At 35.0% G+C, this 17784-nt stretch overlaps 2 protein-coding genes across 4 annotated transcripts; both read left to right on the top strand.

Moving 5' to 3' along the window:
• Nucleotides 1–2858: 2858 nt before the first annotated feature.
• atcaya (ATCAY kinesin light chain interacting caytaxin a) lies at nucleotides 2859–9956 on the top strand. The gene is made up of 11 exons (XM_053513339.1): nucleotides 2859–3055; nucleotides 3771–3829; nucleotides 3940–4176; nucleotides 4287–4451; nucleotides 4557–4659; nucleotides 5241–5372; nucleotides 5872–5958; nucleotides 6754–6852; nucleotides 7647–7682; nucleotides 7778–7837; nucleotides 9281–9956. Exons 2-11 carry the CDS (start codon nucleotides 3793–3795, stop codon nucleotides 9324–9326), a joined length of 1002 nt encoding a protein of 333 aa, XP_053369314.1. The 5' UTR covers nucleotides 2859–3055; nucleotides 3771–3792; the 3' UTR covers nucleotides 9327–9956.
• Nucleotides 9957–13328: 3372 nt separating this feature from the next.
• Nucleotides 13329–17361, top strand: mibp (muscle-specific beta 1 integrin binding protein). Of its 3 annotated transcripts, none has more exons than XM_053513342.1 (8): nucleotides 13329–13489; nucleotides 14317–14407; nucleotides 14817–14865; nucleotides 15063–15237; nucleotides 15591–15662; nucleotides 15897–16003; nucleotides 16112–16197; nucleotides 17084–17361. In XM_053513342.1, the coding sequence occupies exons 1-7, from the start codon at nucleotides 13464–13466 to the stop codon at nucleotides 16195–16197; spliced, it is 606 nt and encodes a 201-aa protein (XP_053369317.1). In that variant the 5' UTR covers nucleotides 13329–13463; the 3' UTR covers nucleotides 17084–17361. The 3 variants fall into 3 exon arrangements, with proteins under 3 accessions (XP_053369317.1, XP_053369316.1, XP_053369318.1); XM_053513341.1 differs by having other exon boundaries at nucleotides 17081–17361; XM_053513343.1 differs by lacking the exons at nucleotides 13329–13489; nucleotides 14817–14865 and having other exon boundaries at nucleotides 17081–17361.
• The last annotated feature ends 423 nt before the right edge of the window (nucleotides 17362–17784 follow it).

Here is a 17784-nt window from a genome sequence, read left to right as displayed (position 1 = left end):
TAGCTTTCCTATCCGTTTTCCGATAAATCCCACCTTACGCGCTATGATTGGTTATCAGGTCTCACAATAAGTCTTTCGATTGGATAGCAGAGGCGTCATTTACGAACCTTTGACAGCTGTAAAGGTACATTCACTGATTCATTCATGGGTATAACAATTTGAAGCGATGCATTATATAAATGATGGGATTGTAGGCCCTGGTTTAAAATCGTTTATTTATAAATAAACTTGAAGTTCTGGAATATATAGTATCACATATTACAACATAATTCTGTATAATTTATATTTAATCTATATTATATTGTATATTATTTATATCATAGTCTTATTTTTATTTTGTACATACTTCTTCTTTTAGTCTTCTCATTTAAAAAAAAATCTGAATAGTCTGGAGTTTTTTGCAATTGCATTTCACTACTAATGTACAGTACAACTATATATGTGACAAATATTTTTTTTCAATTTTGAATCTTATCCAGGTCAGCGTCATGGCGTCACTTAGAGGCTAATCTATAATTTGTGGCATCCTTCATTAAGGAAACCAAACATTAATATAGTAAATAAATATTACAGACAATGAGAGATATTTGAGAGACTAAGCAGAAAAACTGGGAACTCGCTGTATGTTGACATTTCTTGTAGTTTTGCACCATCTAGGCTTTGAAAAGAGGAACTGCCTAAATTAAATTAATCAGACCTCTAAGCCTTTTCGAGGAAATTACACTTCAGTGTCTTCAAGTACTAAATATCAGAGGCTATTTATTAACTTATGTTTATTTTCCTTCGAGACAGGCTGGGAACCAGAGAGTATAAGACAACTAAACTCAAGAATGACATATAACTCAAAAGAATGAGCATTGCAAATAAATAAATAAAAAACAGATAATATACAGTATGTGAACTTACTGAATGAAAGTAGAATGAACCACATAAAACATTTGAAAATGTATACCTTCAATGGTATCATTGAGTATTTGTGAAGTTGTATCCCAAGTGTAAAACCAAGGAATTGAAGGCCATTAGTGAACAGAAGAGATTTGTGCATGTAGGAGAAACTCCTGCAGTTGCACCTGCATTCAGTCCTGGCTTAAACACACAAAAAAGGAGTGAAGAGAACAATGTCCACAAGCAAGTTTGTATACGAGTCCTGCCCATTCTGCTCAGTTCTCATTTTAATTATTGGATGAATTTGAAAGGTATGTTTATATTTAGATGTGGGGGTTGTGCAAAGGTCCTGGTCTTTTAAATAGAAAATTTAAAAAAAGTCTTTGTTAAAGTTTTTGATTTAATTTTAAATCATTGCATTTCCTGAAAAACAAACCAGTACACTGGTTTTCACATCTTTGTAGGTAATGCAATGTATTAAATAAATAAACCTTGCTTCTGACAAAAACCTAAAGAAAGCTGCTTGGGATTTTCCTGCAGAGGCAGAAAAAAAAGTTGCAGTATCTAAAAAAATAGTTCCCCTTTGCCCTTCAGGTTTTGGCCACCCCTTATAAATGTGATGGATTGGTACCCTGTCCAGGGTGTACTCTACCTCGTGCCCTAGGTTTCCTGAAATTTCCTCCAGGCCCCCCGCGACCCTGTACACAGGATAAAGTCGTATAGACAATGAATAAGTGAGTGAGTAAGTGAGTTAGAATTTTACACATTTTGTAACAAGTGTGTCAAGAATTATGGTGAGTAGTGCAATTGTTTATTCTAGGTATTATATCTAATATATGTAGCCATTTTTTGTTTAGCAGGTTTTCATTACATAGCCCCTTAAAAGCATGTGCATGCCAGACCTGGTGACCACATTTGGATTATATAGGACAGAGACAAGTGGCAAGAAGACAACTTCCCCAGGGATTTCAAATAGTCTGGTGTAATGTGAAATTTATTTACAATATGGGAACGACATAATATCAAAGTTAAGATTATAACCACTATCTGTTTTATCTTGACATCTTCTGATATGGCAACCTTTTGAAACAAGAGTATGCAGAGGCATCATTGGGTCTTACATAGTTAGGTGAGAAAAGCCACAGAGGCTTACACACAGGCTTTATTAGATAATCAATACTAGTCAATTTTTGTCTTTTTAACAAAATGAAAAATCTTAATGAAAATTTTTTATTAATTTCTGGTGAGATAAAAAAGAAATGCTGTGAAGGACCAATTGTCTAAAGCTGTTGTAAAGTTGATAATATAAATGGCCTTGTTTTACATACATGTCATAGCATTAAATATAATTATAAATAGAAATTTATATTGTTATCTTTATTTAATTACTAAAAAAGTTGCTGTAGTATAAGAGGAATAAGACATTTCAAGATGTATGCAGCTGGATGCATCTCTCCATCTTGTCCTTGACTATTCTAACAGCACATCCCAGTTTCCTTACTTAGCAATATTAGGACATAATAGGGAATCTAAATAATAATAAATTTTCAATAATATCTCCACTAACAGTGCATCATTTGTAATTTCCTAACATTCTATATATGAATAAATGAATGATATTAAATGGATAAATAACTACATTTTGTCTGCAGAAAGGGTGTCTATTTTCATATAGTCCTAAAATCAATGTTGAAATGTTTTATTTAAGGTGTGTATCTGTACTTAGCTTCACAACTAGTCAATGATGGATGATGTGATTTTTTTGTGAAGGTGAAACATGTTGGTGATGGAATTTCATTCTCATTTGACTTGCCATTAGGATGGGCAGTGACTGTCTGATCTTGGGTCAGCAGTAGTGTGATTTTTGTCTCATCGTATGGCGTCTCTGATTGTGTGAAGAAAGAAGGAGCAGGTGCAGCTTTCTCCTTAAATGGTAATGAGTCAAGTCACGTGACGCAGGCTGGAGCCAACAACACAGCATCACCAGGAAAATGGAGGCAGGGCACGAATAGAGAAACACACAAACACGCACACAGTTTTAGCAGCACAGGCTGTAAAGGATGCTCTAAACATTTAAAACAGTTAAAAAGATGATATTCTCTGAAATCAGAAAGTAGAGCAGTGCCAACTGGAAAAGCGCTAGTAAAATATACATTTCCCTGACACGAAGGTAAGTGATGGAGCAGCTTTTGATTTTTTTATTTTTTTTTATTTTACATTTGGCTTCTGTTTATGGCCTGCACTTTAATCAGGCTGAAGTTGTTTCATTGTTTACATTTTTTTCATTTAAATCTTTTCAGTGCAGGTTTTTATTTATTTATTTTTTAAACTACAATAAAGGCGAGAAAAGCTGTTTATATATATATATATATATATATATATATATATATATATATACACACACACACATTGATTATACTACATTGATGTTCAGCCCTAAAGAAATAGATTGGTGTGATATCTCGCTCTGATTTCTCTATTTTTATTTACTAAAAAAGGTATATGTATTTATGTATGCGTGTGTGTGTGTGTATATGTATGTATGTATGTATGTATGTGTATATATATATATATATATATATACATACACACACTTGCCCACCCCGTGCAAGTTAAGCAGCAATTTATTAGTGCTGAAGCAGCTGCAGGGTGCACATCAGTGAATCCTTCAGAGCATGATAAGATGCTTTCTCTCTTTTGGCCTGCTCATTATCATATCACTGTCTTTGCGCTATTCAACACAAGTTCCATTCAGAGCAAAGATGGGTTAGTTTAATAAATTATTCATTCAGCTCTCCTTTTTAGTCTCTTAAGTCTTTATAAATGTACTGTTGAAGACTGCAGAGATCTAACTGTGTTTGTGATGTCCTCTGTGTACTTGTAAGGCCACTAACAGCGGAAGAAGATATGGATTCTTCCTGCACAGTTGGTGAGGAGAGAACATGTAAGTGCAGATACTGTATGTGCCCCTGGTCCATCATGAGTACTGAGATTTATTGACTCTTTCATAAAGATATAGCCCTTTTATCCTTCTCTGTGCGTTTTGTTATTCAGCTCCTCCCAACTCCCTTCACATCAGCGGAGCTGGTGGAGGTTCGGGTCACCGCAAACGCCGAACCCTTGTAGCGCCAGATATGAATCTGTCACTGGATCAAAGCGAAGGGTCCCTGCTTTCTGATGATTTCCTAGATACACCAGATGACCTGGACATTAATGTTGATGACATTGAAACTCCTGATGAAACCGACTCCCTGGAGTTCCCAGCCACTGGCAATGACCTTGAATGGGAAGGTAAGGGGGATTGATATTCTCTATTCCTTTTTAAGCTTGTTTCTGATATGTATGAATCAATCAATCTATCCATAAATCATCAATCAATAAAAAAAATTCTTTGTTTGCAGATGATGCGCCAGTGGCCTCCGCGAATTTAGGGCCTGTAGAAGGGGCTGAAGATGAGGGGGATGTTGGAAATAGTCGCTTGTGGAGGACCGTTATCATTGGCGAGCAGGAGCACCGTATTGACATGCAGCTCATTCGGCCATATGTGCGTGTCATTTCTCATGGAGGTGAGCCACCATGTGTGAATCTTTTTTTGTAATGTCATGTCCAAAATGTTTAGTCATTTTCTTCACCATGTCACTGCCTGCTTTTCTTAACCTCTGATTCCACAGGTTACTATGGTGAAGGCCTGAATGCCATCATCGTGTTTTCAGCATGCTATTTGCCTGACAGCAGCTGTCCAGATTACCATTATATCATGGAAAATCTCTTTCTGTGAGTATCCAGTAATAAAGTTTTATGTACAGTACATAGAAAATATAGGGGGCTCTATATGTCTACCAGGATATATTTTGGGATGTGTATTATAAACCTGAATGTCAGGAAATTCTGAAATTCTGATTAGATTTGATTAGCCTAGGTGACTGTAAGACGAATAAAAAGTTTATTTTAATGCATTTGTTCTGATAGATTATTTCTGTTGTTAAAAATAATTCTCACGTAATTAGAAATTAAATACTCCGTGAAATCCAAAGTGCTCGTGTTTAATAAAGATATGAAATAATTTTTGATTAAGTGTTCTGTAAACAGACATCAATTTAACATTTACATAGCCAGTTGTTGAGGTATAAGAGGCATTCAGTAGTGCGCTTATTGAAAGGCAATCTTTGTGGGTGTAACAGTATTTTTGCTCTGCACCAGGCCATCATCCAATCTATTTATGTTGATAATATAAATTACATTGCAATCAGTATTTGCGACTGAGTGTAAATGTGCGAATAAGATTTTACTGTCACTATTTCTTTCTTCTGGAAATCTAATGGCCCGAACAAATTTTAATTTACATTTGAGTGCAGCTATGTAGTGAGCAGCCTAGAGATGCTGGTGGCTGAGGACTACATGATAATTTATATGAACGGAGGAACGCCACGCAGCAAGATGCCTGGGATCAGCTGGCTGAAAAAGTGCTATCAGATGATTGACAGAAGGTAAAATTGTAATATAATGTAATGTTTAAAAAAAAAAACACTATCCTACTTCATTTTTTATAATATAAAAAAAATATATATTATTAAATTAGGAGTAGAACAGATCCATATATAAAAATTTTCCTACTTCAAATTAACAAAAAGCAGACTTTTTACCTTGCAGATTATGACCATTCTATGGTATACATGATGGGAGGATGAATGGATCGTTTTTGTCCAACATCTTTAGTTTGTCCCTCTAAGAACCTAAACGATTCTATGTAAAACCCTAGAATACCAGGTGCTTCTTTCAGATACAGTTACAGTACAAGCAGAAATCCTTCCGAAAGCTAATTGCCATTAATTATACAAAGACTCTTTAAGCTGCCCTTCTCTACATGCACATAGCTCAGCAACATTGCAATGTGGTCAGAAAGAAAGCACTAACTGCACGTTGTTTTAATGTGCAACTCTTTAACCCTACTGAGATCTTGTTTAAAGTGGAAATGTTTTTCAACAGACTGCGGAAGAATCTCAAGTCTTTAATCATTGCACATCCGTCCTGGTTCATACGCACAGTCCTGGCCATTTCCAGACCCTTCATCAGGTAGGAGCTGTCATAATTCTTAAACGACCATAATAACAGTAATACAATTAAGGTTAAAATAGTTCTTTTGTAGATATATAGCCAGTTATGATTAAATAACTATGATTGGTAAAATCGGCAGTACGTTCGTATCTGTGGAAATTATCTGAATGTTCATAAGACAGGGACCTGCTGTAAAACAAACAATTATGGTAGAAAGCCTGAAACTTTTAAAGAAAACCCAAATGTTTATATGTGTGTGTATATGTGTGTGTGTGTGTGTATGTGTATATATATATATAATATGTCTGTGTGTGTGTGTGTAAGGTCAATAAGTATTTGATCATCCTGGAGGTTCTCTTACTTAGAAATCATAGAGGGGTCTACAATTTTTAGCATAGGTGCATTTCCACTGTGAGAGACGAAATCTAAAAAAAAAAAAAAACGGAAATCACATTGTATTTGTATTGTAAAAAACTATTTATTTGTAAATTACTGTGACAAATTAGTATTTGATCACTTTCTTATCAGCCAGATTTCTGACTCTTAAAGACCTGTATATGCACCTATGCTGAAAATTGTAGACCTCTCCATGATTTCTAAGTAAGAGAACTTGCAAAATCACAGGGTGATCAAATACTTATTGACTGTACTGTGTGTGTATGTATATATACAAATATATATATATTTTTAAGAAATGTTTTGACCAAAACCACATGTACATAGTGTTAATTAACATTAAGATAGCTGATGAGCGTTTTAGATTTATTTATTTTTTTTAACTATGCCAGGTGCTAAATTTATGCCTTTATGCAGTGTGAAGTTTATGAACAAAATCCGCTACGTACACAGCTTAGAAGAACTGGAACAGATCATCCCCATGGAGCACATCCACATCCCAGATTGTGTCATACAGTAAGTGTTCTATCTCACACAATGAATATTTCATCCTCTGAGCTAACATGGCTAAGTGAAGATCTACCTTAAAACACATTGAGTATGTTCATTTAAAAAATATTTTGTGACACATTATCTGATGGTGATTATGGCATCGGTGATTTGTGCTACTGTATATTTTCTTTTAGTAAGAGATTGGTGGTGGTTTGTTTTTATGGAACATGGAAGTATTGTTTGTGCAGTCATGCCTGTGGTTAGTAAGAGAATATTTGAGGTAATTTTCAACATAAGTGATTATGGTAAGGTTTCGCTGTTGTCTCCTAAAAAGAAAAGTGCTAGGCCTTCTTTTCTTAGACAACATTTTTTCTTGATGTCACATTAATTAGAAATTCAGAGCAGAAGCAATGGAGGCTTTGGTTCCAAAATGCAATATCGGAGCTGTACTGACACAGCTACATAGCAATCTATCAGATAATGAGTGTGATGGCGTTCTTGGCTATGTTATCCTGAAAACTGGAGCTTTGAAGCTGATGGTGTGTGGTAGGTTTTACTGGTTGTAGACAGAACTGCGTTGTGACTTTGAATGCCTTTGAATAGCATTGTGTGTGAACCCAAGTGAAAATGGATCAACGCAGTTCAGTCCTGGAAGTTACTAATGATTGTATTTAATTAACATCGATAAAGACTAATATGCAAATTGTTTAGTGATTTTTTTTATTATTATTTTTTTCCCTGTAACGGGACTAATGTATTGAGGTTTGTAATATAAAATGTCTTTTTAATGTCAGTTATTTTGCTGTTTCTTGCTTTAGGTATGATGAAGAAAGGATCAAAGCACGAAAGGAACGGTAATTGTCCTGATCTATAATAAATTTAAATGTATTTGGAGGGCCTGCAAAAAATGCTAGAAACACATTAACCCATAATGCCTGTGACCATTTAGATTGGAAGAAGAGGGGGAGCTTCAGCCACAAGAAAAACAGGAGTCAGCCAATATAGATGGGTATGTAGTTAATCCCAACCACTGCCACTTCAGGTTCTTATACTTAATTATGGTTTGATTGCTATAGGTTATGGCAAAATATTAAATGTGTTGCACCAGGTATAAATTTTTTTTTTTTTTTTAACTTTATTAAAAAGTTGATCTTGGATAATTTTATTTAGGCCAGATGCACAAGTAGTAATAACCAGTTAAGTGCATAAATGAAAGACTTACAAGTTGTGTTTGTGTGGGCAGAATGTGTGCGTGTTTAATCTAATAACATGAAAATCAGATTACATTTATGTTGAAAGCAAAATAATTCAATAGAGCTCACCTTTTTTGCAATTGTACATCAAGACTGTAAAAAAAAAAGTGTCTCTGTGACTTTAAGCCTTTAATTCCTTAAACTTAAAATCATAATGTATTCTTATCTACATATACAGTGAAACCTTGGAGAACGAGCATTATTCGTTCTGGAAGTGGGCTCGCATTCCAAAACAATCGTAAACCAAATTGGATTTATTTGTTCCACAGCCCAAAAAAATACAAAATATAAAGTAAAAATAAAACAAATTATCCTGCACTTTACCTTTAAAAGTAAAAGTAAATCCCGACAGATAAGTGTTTCTGTTTGTGCGCGCAGGCGCTGTGTATGTGTTTGTGTGTGAATCTAAAGTAAGCACCACTCTTCCCCTTCTCATCTTACACAGTTACCCTTCCTTCACTCTTTTCACATGCGCGCGCACACTACGGAAACACTGTTTAATCAGAAAAATAAACAAGAAATCTCTTCAATGACACTCGATTGAGTGACACCCTAACTAAATCATTGCTGTAAAGTGAAAATATAACAAACTAACCTGCACTTTACTTTTGAAAATAATCGAAACAGAGCCGTGTTTCTGATTAGAGCAGAGAGAAAGAGTGTGTTTGTGTCTGTGAAGGTGAAAGGAGGGGTGAGTGACGTAGGGGGGGTTTGCACTATAAAATGTTTTACGCGCACACACGAGGTCACAGTGGTAAAGTAAACAGTACACATGTGCACGGATGTGGATTATACTTATAGGAGACACGCACTAAGACCCAGCAGGGGAGACGTTTACCCACAATTCCGCAGCACAAGAGAGAGAAAAATCGATGGCTCAATTTTGATCACGTGATGCTCGGTGTCAAAACAAGAAACGCATGCGTGATGCATGGCACTCGTAAACCAAGACTTTTCCAAGTCAAAATTTATTTAAAATCTTTGCTCGTCTTGCGAAACACTCGCAAACCACGTTACTCGCAATCCGAGGTTTCACTGTATGTATGTTCACTATGTATTGTTTATGTTTACCATAAAACTTAATATAGGATCTTACAGTGTAATTATTAGGAATATTTGGAGCATAGACACAAATCAGAGTATCTGTTGACTTTGGAAACAAATCTAACTACTAACAACTAACCTTTTATCTTTCTTAGACCATCAGCAACAACCAAAACAACAGCAGAAGAACCAGTCCTGTGAGAGATTAATGGAAGGCCGTTTGATAAAAGTCCCTCTTATCTGCTGATCTAAGGCCAGTTTGTTCTGTTACTGTCCTGCTGTGGTCTGTAATCACAAAACTCACCCAATGGTCCCAGATCAGCATAAAAGGGTCTCTTTTATCAGAGGTTTCTAAAAAAAATCCACCACCAGGTGGCACTCCATCCAGAAAAATATTGCTGTATTCAGTAGCAGGATGTGTCTATTCAATATCACAGCTTCCCAGTTAATGATAGACCCTGGTGTCCACTTTCTGCCCAGTGCCATCTTAAAGAACATACCATCACCTGGCTATACAAGTCATAGGTGTGTTCGCTCAGGAGTGATTCTTTAAAGCGATGCATGCAAAGTTCCCCTCTCTTTGTACATGCACCCAGCTTGACTGTGCTATTCTGCTCTGCTGTGTGTTTGTATGGCAATTACATGTTTAGATTTTTTAATGTTTTGAATGCTCTCTTCCTTCATCAGTATTGTTAAATAATTGCCAAAAAAAAAAAAATCCTGCAAAAGGGCACATCAGTACTAGCAGCAGAATTTGGCTCATAACAGATTTTTTTTCTATGGTAAGTTTATGTTGCCTTAAGTGTCTAAAATTAAACAGCAGTATATGAATGACATTGACTCATTTTATGCATTTCTCCTGGTAGATGTTGTTAATTTTATTTTATTTTTTTAAAGAAATGTAAAGAACTTACAAGATTTTAGCCATACTTCCTGCCTGCATTAGTAAATGTTATATTATTTATGGATATTTATGAATGTTATATTATTTATTGAGATCATAGCAGGTTAAGCCTCATTGCACGGCTTGGGCTTCTGGTTTTAATTACAGGTCATTACTACTATTTTGTACCTGAGCCAGGGAATATATTGCAGCATATAATAATCAAATTTGGTGCAATGTTGAAATTTTCTCATCATTAGTCTCATCTAATTTTATGGTGGAGTTCTCATAAAAAGGAAATTGAACATCACAGTCAATATGGTGACTAAGAAAAGTTTTTTTTTTTTTTTTGGAGCTGACAACTAAACCTAAACACTATCTTTTATGTTTGGAAATGCTGAAATATGTTCTCATATTGAAGGGAAATGCACCATTTGAGGTCAATACAGTACACAGCTGCCATTTTTTTAAGGAAAAATAAATGCTGCATTATCCAACAAATTAGCACCAAATCACCAAAACTTATCTATCAAGGATGTATGAATAGAAATGAGGATTATGTATTTTTTTTTCAAGGTGGATATTTCCTTTATAACATAAATTAAGCCTATTCACAATTTTGTTTCACTGTTATTTAAATTACATTAGACTTAAAATATATTATAAAATCTGCAATCCACATCTCTTAAAACGAACCAGCTGAATTTGTTTTTATTTTTAGGTCTACAATGAAATTAAGTAAATGTATCATATGCTGTGAAAACTTTTCATTAATACTAAGTACAAAACATTAACTAAAGCAGTACATATGGTAAATGTGTTTATGAGAAATTCTTATTACTATGTACCTGCGGCTACAGAAAGATTTAGGCACATGTTTGTAACCAATGGATTTCAGTAAATTTACCCGAATTTTCTTGGATATGCGAAAATGTGCATTTAGCTATAAAAAAACCAACAACTTAACAATAAACTCCCATCTGGTTCTTTGCTAGCAATAGCTTTACTTTATTCCTAAATTAATAAAAGCGTGGAATTTTATAGTAGAAATAGGCTGCTAATAACATGTGCATAGCATCTGTGCTGATGGAATGAGGATACTAGGGTAACTCCTAAAACCCAGAGCATTTTTTTTTTTTAAATAAACAGTTTTTTTGCAAAAGTATTCATACCGCTTGAACATTTCCACATGTCGCGTTACAACTACAAACATAAATGTATTTTATTGGGATTTTATGTGGTGGACCAACAAAGTGGTATCACAGTCAGGGATAAAGTTTAAAGCAGGGTTCGGATATAAAAAAATATATATTTTCATGCTTTGAATATCTCGTGAAGCACTGTTCAGTCCATCATCTGAAAATGGAAAGAGTATGGCACAACTGAAAATCTACCAAGACATGACCGTTCACCTTGACTGACCGGCTGGGCAAGGAAAGCATTAATCAGAGAAGCTGCCAAAAGTCCTATGGTAATTCTGGGGTAGCTGGAGATCCACCACTCAGATGGGAGAATCTGTCCACAGGATAGCCATTAGTTGTGCGCTTCACTAATTTGGGCTTTATAGAAGAATGGCAAGAAGAAAGCCTTTGTTGGAAGAAAGCCCCACAAAGTTCTGTTTGCAACAAGCCATTTGGGGGACTCAGCAAGATAGTGGAAAAAGGTCCTTTAGTCAGATGAGACCAAAATTTAATGTCACTCTCTAGATTTGCAAAGCTGGTAGAGATATACACCAAAAGACTTGCAGCTGTAATTGCAGTGAAAGATGGTTTTACAAAGTATTTTTGCATGGCACTATACAGTATACAGTATAGGGCTCAGAATTGTGCAGTATAGAGTGACCTATTCTTTTTCAGCACAAAAAGGCAATATGATGAACTGAATTTTATTTCATTTTAACCAACTATATGAACATCACTGAGCAAAAAATAAAAAATGTGTCATTACAGTTGCTTTTGGTTGTTTCTATAAGTTTTTGTGACATCATTCCCATATTCCGGTAGTGTTAAAATGTACATGTTATTTAAGAAATGATAACATTTGTTCTACCTGACATATCCAAAAACCCAAATGCACAGTTTGATATCTGAAGCTTTCTAGTGTGTGTGTATGTGTGTATATATATATATATATATATAATATAAACATATAAATTGTTATACTCGTCATTGACCACTGCTGTGTTGTTAGGTTTGATCTGTGCCGCTTGAGTTTTAAGGGTTTATTTTTATAATTTTCTTTCAGTTTTTAATTTATGGAACAGGGTTGAACTTTAAAAGTGAGTTTTTTGGTCAAATTATAAATATATTTGAAAAAAATTAAATAATTATTATCACTATTTTCAGGAAATACAGTGTGGATGGTGAAACTCTGTTGAATATGTCACTTTTGGAATTTTCTAATTATTTCAAATGGGTAAAGATTTTCAGATAGCGTTTAGTGAATGTTGTGGAAAGAAACAGTATTTTACATAGCCTGTAATGAATCTCCCATGGAAAAATTATGTTTCTAGCATGAGACATTCAACAGATGTGTAGTTTAGAAGCAAACTTGGGCAGGCAAAATGTTGTTGCTGTAGATAGTTTATAAATGTGTTTTAAAAGTTTAAAAGTAATTAGTAGGAGACAAATGGCATCCCAACTGTGGAATCACCCAGTTAATGCCTGTAATGCTAAGCTTTCTAGCTTTCTTTCTTTTTGCTTTTTTTTCGCAAAAGAATGAAAATGTTTAATATTTAACATGTATTAGAAAGGTAAAACACTTACATTTGTATCATAATTAATTTTAAACCCGATATGTGTTACTTATATAACGACTGGGGGCCTAAAAGCCTTCCTCATTATGAAACCTTTATCGGAAAACCTCTTCGCCCCTCATACGGAACCCGAAGTAGGCCAGTGTTATATTGCCCTTCGATGCTTTCACTTGGGTATATGCCATTTTAGAATTAACATGTGATGTTAGGTGCAAACATTCTACGTGCAAACTGTGGATATCTTGATCATCAAACATTTCTGATGGACTTAAAGTAGCACAAAATTTAAAAAATGTACCAGTTTCACCTCCTGCAGGCTCAGAATCACTCTGTGTTCTGTTTCTGTTAACCTCTGTACGATATTCAACTACATTTACCTGTTAAAATTCTTACTAATCATCAAAACTTGTGAGTTGAAAGATAGTTTTCGGGGAAAATGAACTGGTCTGAACTGGTAACGTAGTTGTAGTTGGGGGCTGCCGGCAGGCAGTAGCCTCGCCTCTCCATGTACGTGATTGGTGGTCTGAAAGGGCAGGTCTTGAGTGACGCCTATAGACTGCTCTTATAGACATGTGCAGTGGGAACTTTCCGTGCCTTTACAGCTGGACAAAAGCGGTTGTCTGATTTTGTGTATGGTTAATAATACACGTTTAGTTCAATTACTGTTTCTTTGCTAGTTGCGAAAGCAGCCCGGATAACGATGAAATTCATTATAGGAATCGGCGGGTAAGTGATAATGTTCAAAAGCTTAATTTATACTAACTCTTATAATATATGGTGATATACGTCATAGTAAACAATTTTGCTTTGTATAGACATGTTATCATTTAAAGAGAATATAATAGATTTAGTATTTTAATCGGGAATAGGTTTGCAAGACGTTTAATAAGGGTTGTGGGAAATGAGGGAAGCTAATTAAACGAGCGGCGCGTGCAGGGAGAAGGAAGTGATTTTAAGCGGGAGATTTAAAAACACTGCGCGCGAGGCCCGCTCTTAACAACAACAGGTTAACTAAGCCTTTAGGAGCTCGATGTTTTTCCACACTTGCTTTATATTAAAAACCGTTTGTATATGAAATTAAGTGCTTAAAATTTCTTAGGTGCTGCAATAACTTAAAAAAAAAAAAATTCAGAGGAGAATTCGATTTTTGTTTTGATGGTTGACTTTTAATGATACAAACGTTCCATCTTGGCCTGCTTGTCTTTAGTTTTTAGTTTGTTTTTTTTTTATCAATATAATGCAATAAATGTCTCCACGGTAAATAGACTTTACACTTTTAAAATATTTTGTAATATGTCGAAATTTGATACATGGTGTAGAAAACTCGGACTATTTGTATAACTTTTGTCATGCCAGGTTGAATTGTCCCGCCAAATTTCTCCATTTTCCCTGTTAGCAAGCTAGCACAGCAATGATTGGTAATTCTAACCACAATTTAAGTACTGGGAGTTGATTGTTTTTTTATTTTTATTATTATTATTAACCGGAGTCCCTTGCTTAGTCCAGTTCCTTCGACAATTTTTAAGGACTTTCTTCTCCCTCTCTCTTTATAGCGTGACCAATGGTGGAAAAACCACACTGACCAATAGGTTAGTCAAAGCCTTACCTAACTGTTGTGTGGTACATCAAGATGACTTTTTTAAGGTGAGTAAGCAGATACAATTTTCTGATTTAATTTTCATTGTATCAAGCTTAGATGTACAAAAGGATGGGTGCAGTTTTGTATAAAATAAATAAATAAACATGTTGCAGTAAGCATTTATTTCTTTATACCGGCTTTCCCACTTTTAAAGGGATGAATCAATCTGTTAATCTTAGTGGTACATTTTAAACACCATAGTAACTTTAGTAAACATTAACTAAAGCATTAAATCAGACATAAACTTCAGGTTAAAACCAAGCACATTGAATTGTTGAAATTTAGTTAGCACAGTTAGTCATTTTTTTTGCAAGGGGGGTCAGATCATGTTTGTGATAATAGTGTGATCAGATCTAGTAGATTGCGGATCCCTTTGCGGCCTCTGCAGTGTTTTATTGATCACTGTTATTTCAGCCACCGGATCAGATAGAGGTCGGAGAGGACGGCTTTAAACAATGGGATGGTAAGAATGAGATTTGGCCATAGGCGTCCAATAACTCATTTCACTGTAGACACTGTACCTAACAAAAGTTATCTCCAAATGTAATTCTCCATCTTTTACCCTCCACTTGTTTGCAGTGTTTTTAAAAAAAAATTTTTTTTAATTCAGCCATTATTTTAGATTTCATTGTACTTTGATCTTGTTTCTCCCATTTATAGTGATAACTGCATTGGATATGGAAGCCATGGTGAACACCATCAAAGGTTGGTTGGAGAACCCAGTCAAATTTGCACGCTCTCATGGCATCCAAGTGACCCCAGCGTCAGAAATGGGAACTGCAGAGAATGAAAACCACATCCTAATCGTGGAGGGATTCCTGCTATACAATTATAAGTAAGTTTTGAGTAACTGCATGTACTGTACATGGTTATGAGAATTTTAGTTAATGAAGATTATCTTCTTGGAAAGACATCAGAGTCATGTGATGCTGTGAACTTGGCATGGGTGGGTTGTGGGGGTAGGTTCACCAAGTTCATATTGCCATAGTGTTCTTGAGTAGGTCATGTGACCTGTCTGCAGACACTGATAAGACATTTATTAGGACCTGTGCTTCTGAACTTTATGTACCCTCTTTTCAAGTGATATCTTCCATAGTTTCCTTGTTACCTAACTTGTACATAACTCATTTACATAAATGTGTAATGCTGATAAATACTTAGAGCTGTGTTCTGGTTTCTTTTGAACAGGCCTTTAATGGAAGTGTTTGACAAGTGTTACTACATCACCATCCCTTATGAAGAATGCAAGAGGAGGAGAAGGTGAGTGGTTTATAAAAATGAATTCGTAGCCCTATAAGACATGCTGGCTTACACTTTTCTGGGGATCTGTTGGTATATTAGTATACAAGTATCCAGTAATCTAAGTCTGTATTCAATACATTAATTTGAATTTTTTTTTAACCCCTGATAAAAGCAGCTCTGCTATAGCAAATGATTGAACATTGAAACGAAATCCCAGGATGCATCTGATCTTGGCACTGTTTTCGTCCATAGTACAAGACAGTACATTGTCCCTGACCCTCCAGGCCTGTTTGATGGTCATGTGTGGCCCATGTACCTGAAACACAGAGTAGAAATGGAGGACAACCTCTTTCCAATTGGTTTGTATGCTTTTTAATTAATATATATTATATTAATCAGTAGTCATTATAAGGGAATGTGTCTATAGGAAATCAATGAGATTTTAACTGCAGTTTATCATGTACCAGAACACCTGGATGGCTTGAAATCTAAAGAGGAGATCTATCAGCAAGTGTATGAAGAGATTCACAATACACTTTTGAATCATTTATAGGTAAGAAAAGGCAGCTTTCAGTGTCATTCCACAATCGTTGGCATGAATATACCATGAATTTACCTTTTCATAATCTTTAACTCTGCTGTTTTGCATAGTTAATTTACCTTGAAAGAAAGTTACTGTTACCACTAAAGTTATTTTTTTTTTATTTTTTTTTTTATTTAGGTTATTTTACTGCAATGGCATGTTTTTTTTTCCAATTACAAATTAAAATGTGAAATAAATTAGTTTCATTATAAAGACTGTAAACCTTTCCTTTACAAACCTTTCTTTAAATGAGAAACATCAAAGGTTATTTTGTCTTAATGTTTTTTTTTTTTCTTTTTTAAATATTCAGTGGTAATATAAATGCTAATTAAATATAAAGTAGGGGAAGTAAAATTTCCCCTAAGCATGGTTTATACTGGATATTGCCGTCACCACTTTATCCATTTGTTTAGTTATTATTATTTACAATTACATTATAGAAGCAGTTAATGATTGTTGTTTGCACAAGGGCCTAATAAGTTTACTATATAAATGCATTTGAATGAAAACATTTAAAATTAACTGACATTTGCCCTGAGGTGGAGACCATTATAGTCACTGTGAGGAGTTGGTAATAGTAATGCATTTCATTACATGCCACCCCTCTAATGGTTATCTGTAAATTTTTATTCATACAAGTATTTTAAGATTAATTCTGTTGCTAAGGAATCTAGTCAGTTTTGCTGAGCTGTAGCTATGGGAGACTTTCCATTTAAATGGCACCTGGTTTAAGGATCAAGGGGATCACCCTTTTGAAAGTATATCAATGAGCAAGGGGCCATTTGTTGAATGCTTTGTGGTAGGAGATCTTCAGAATGCTTTGGTAAACATTTGACCTTTTTTCTTTCATCAGCAGTGTCCTGGCCAGCAGTGTGCTCATCTGTACAGTTGTAAATAGCCCCACCAAGAACTGAACTTCTTTTTCCTTTTTTTAAACCTTGTTTTAAACCAGATGTAAGTGTAAATATTATGATGGAATGTTAACTTATCACTTTTGAGTAGTTTTTTTTTTTTTTGGATGGTAAACATTTGGTGTTTTCTTTTCATCTAAGTGTTCTGTGCACCATCTATGTTTATTCCATGCGGAAAATTCAGTGATTTACAAATAAATTTTAGGTTTCTACTTGCCTGTGATTGCTGTGTTCTTGGTCATTACTTTATATCTTGCACACAAACTTTAAAAATGTGCTATATGAATTCAGTTTATTTTCCACATGTCCTTTGCATTTATTTTGATTGTAAAAATGTTCTAAGGGGACAGATTATTCAATCAATGGTGTGCCTTTGTGGGCTGATTTGATGCAATGCATGTTCCAACAGCAACATACACTGCTGTCTACTACAGTGGCACTGCTACTGTGATTGCCAAAAAAATAACAGGTAATATTCTGTGTTGCTTGGCTCCCGATGGTTTGCATCACCCATAGCCACTGTTTGGTGGTGCCAAATCGGAATTCGTAATGGATGACAATGTCATACTATCATGAATACCAGCAGTGACTTACAGTACCAAGCTCTCAGGACCTCAACCCCCCACAACAACAATACATGTCCACA

The sequence above is a fragment of the Clarias gariepinus genome, chromosome 15, assembly GCF_024256425.1.
Source record: "Clarias gariepinus isolate MV-2021 ecotype Netherlands chromosome 15, CGAR_prim_01v2, whole genome shotgun sequence".
Taxonomy (NCBI): Eukaryota; Metazoa; Chordata; class Actinopteri; order Siluriformes; family Clariidae; genus Clarias; species Clarias gariepinus.
This window is presented reverse-complemented; position numbering and strand designations above follow the sequence as displayed.

Excerpts from the sequence above, each read along its gene's own strand:
- atcaya (XM_053513339.1), top strand. The coding sequence starts at position 3,793 with ATGGATTCTTCCTGCACAGTTGGTGAGGAGAGAACAT. Across the intron at positions 4,177-4,286 it reads CAATGACCTTGAATGGGAAG|ATGATGCGCCAGTGGCCTCC; the intron begins GTAAGGGGGATT and ends CTTTGTTTGCAG. Across the intron at positions 7,683-7,777 it reads ATCAAAGCACGAAAGGAACG|ATTGGAAGAAGAGGGGGAGC; the intron begins GTAATTGTCCTG and ends GTGACCATTTAG.
- mibp (XM_053513342.1), top strand. The coding sequence starts at position 13,464 with ATGAAATTCATTATAGGAATCGGCGG. Across the intron at positions 14,408-14,816 it reads ATCAAGATGACTTTTTTAAG|CCACCGGATCAGATAGAGGT; the intron begins GTGAGTAAGCAG and ends CTGTTATTTCAG. Across the intron at positions 16,004-16,111 it reads GGACAACCTCTTTCCAATTG|AACACCTGGATGGCTTGAAA; the intron begins GTTTGTATGCTT and ends ATCATGTACCAG.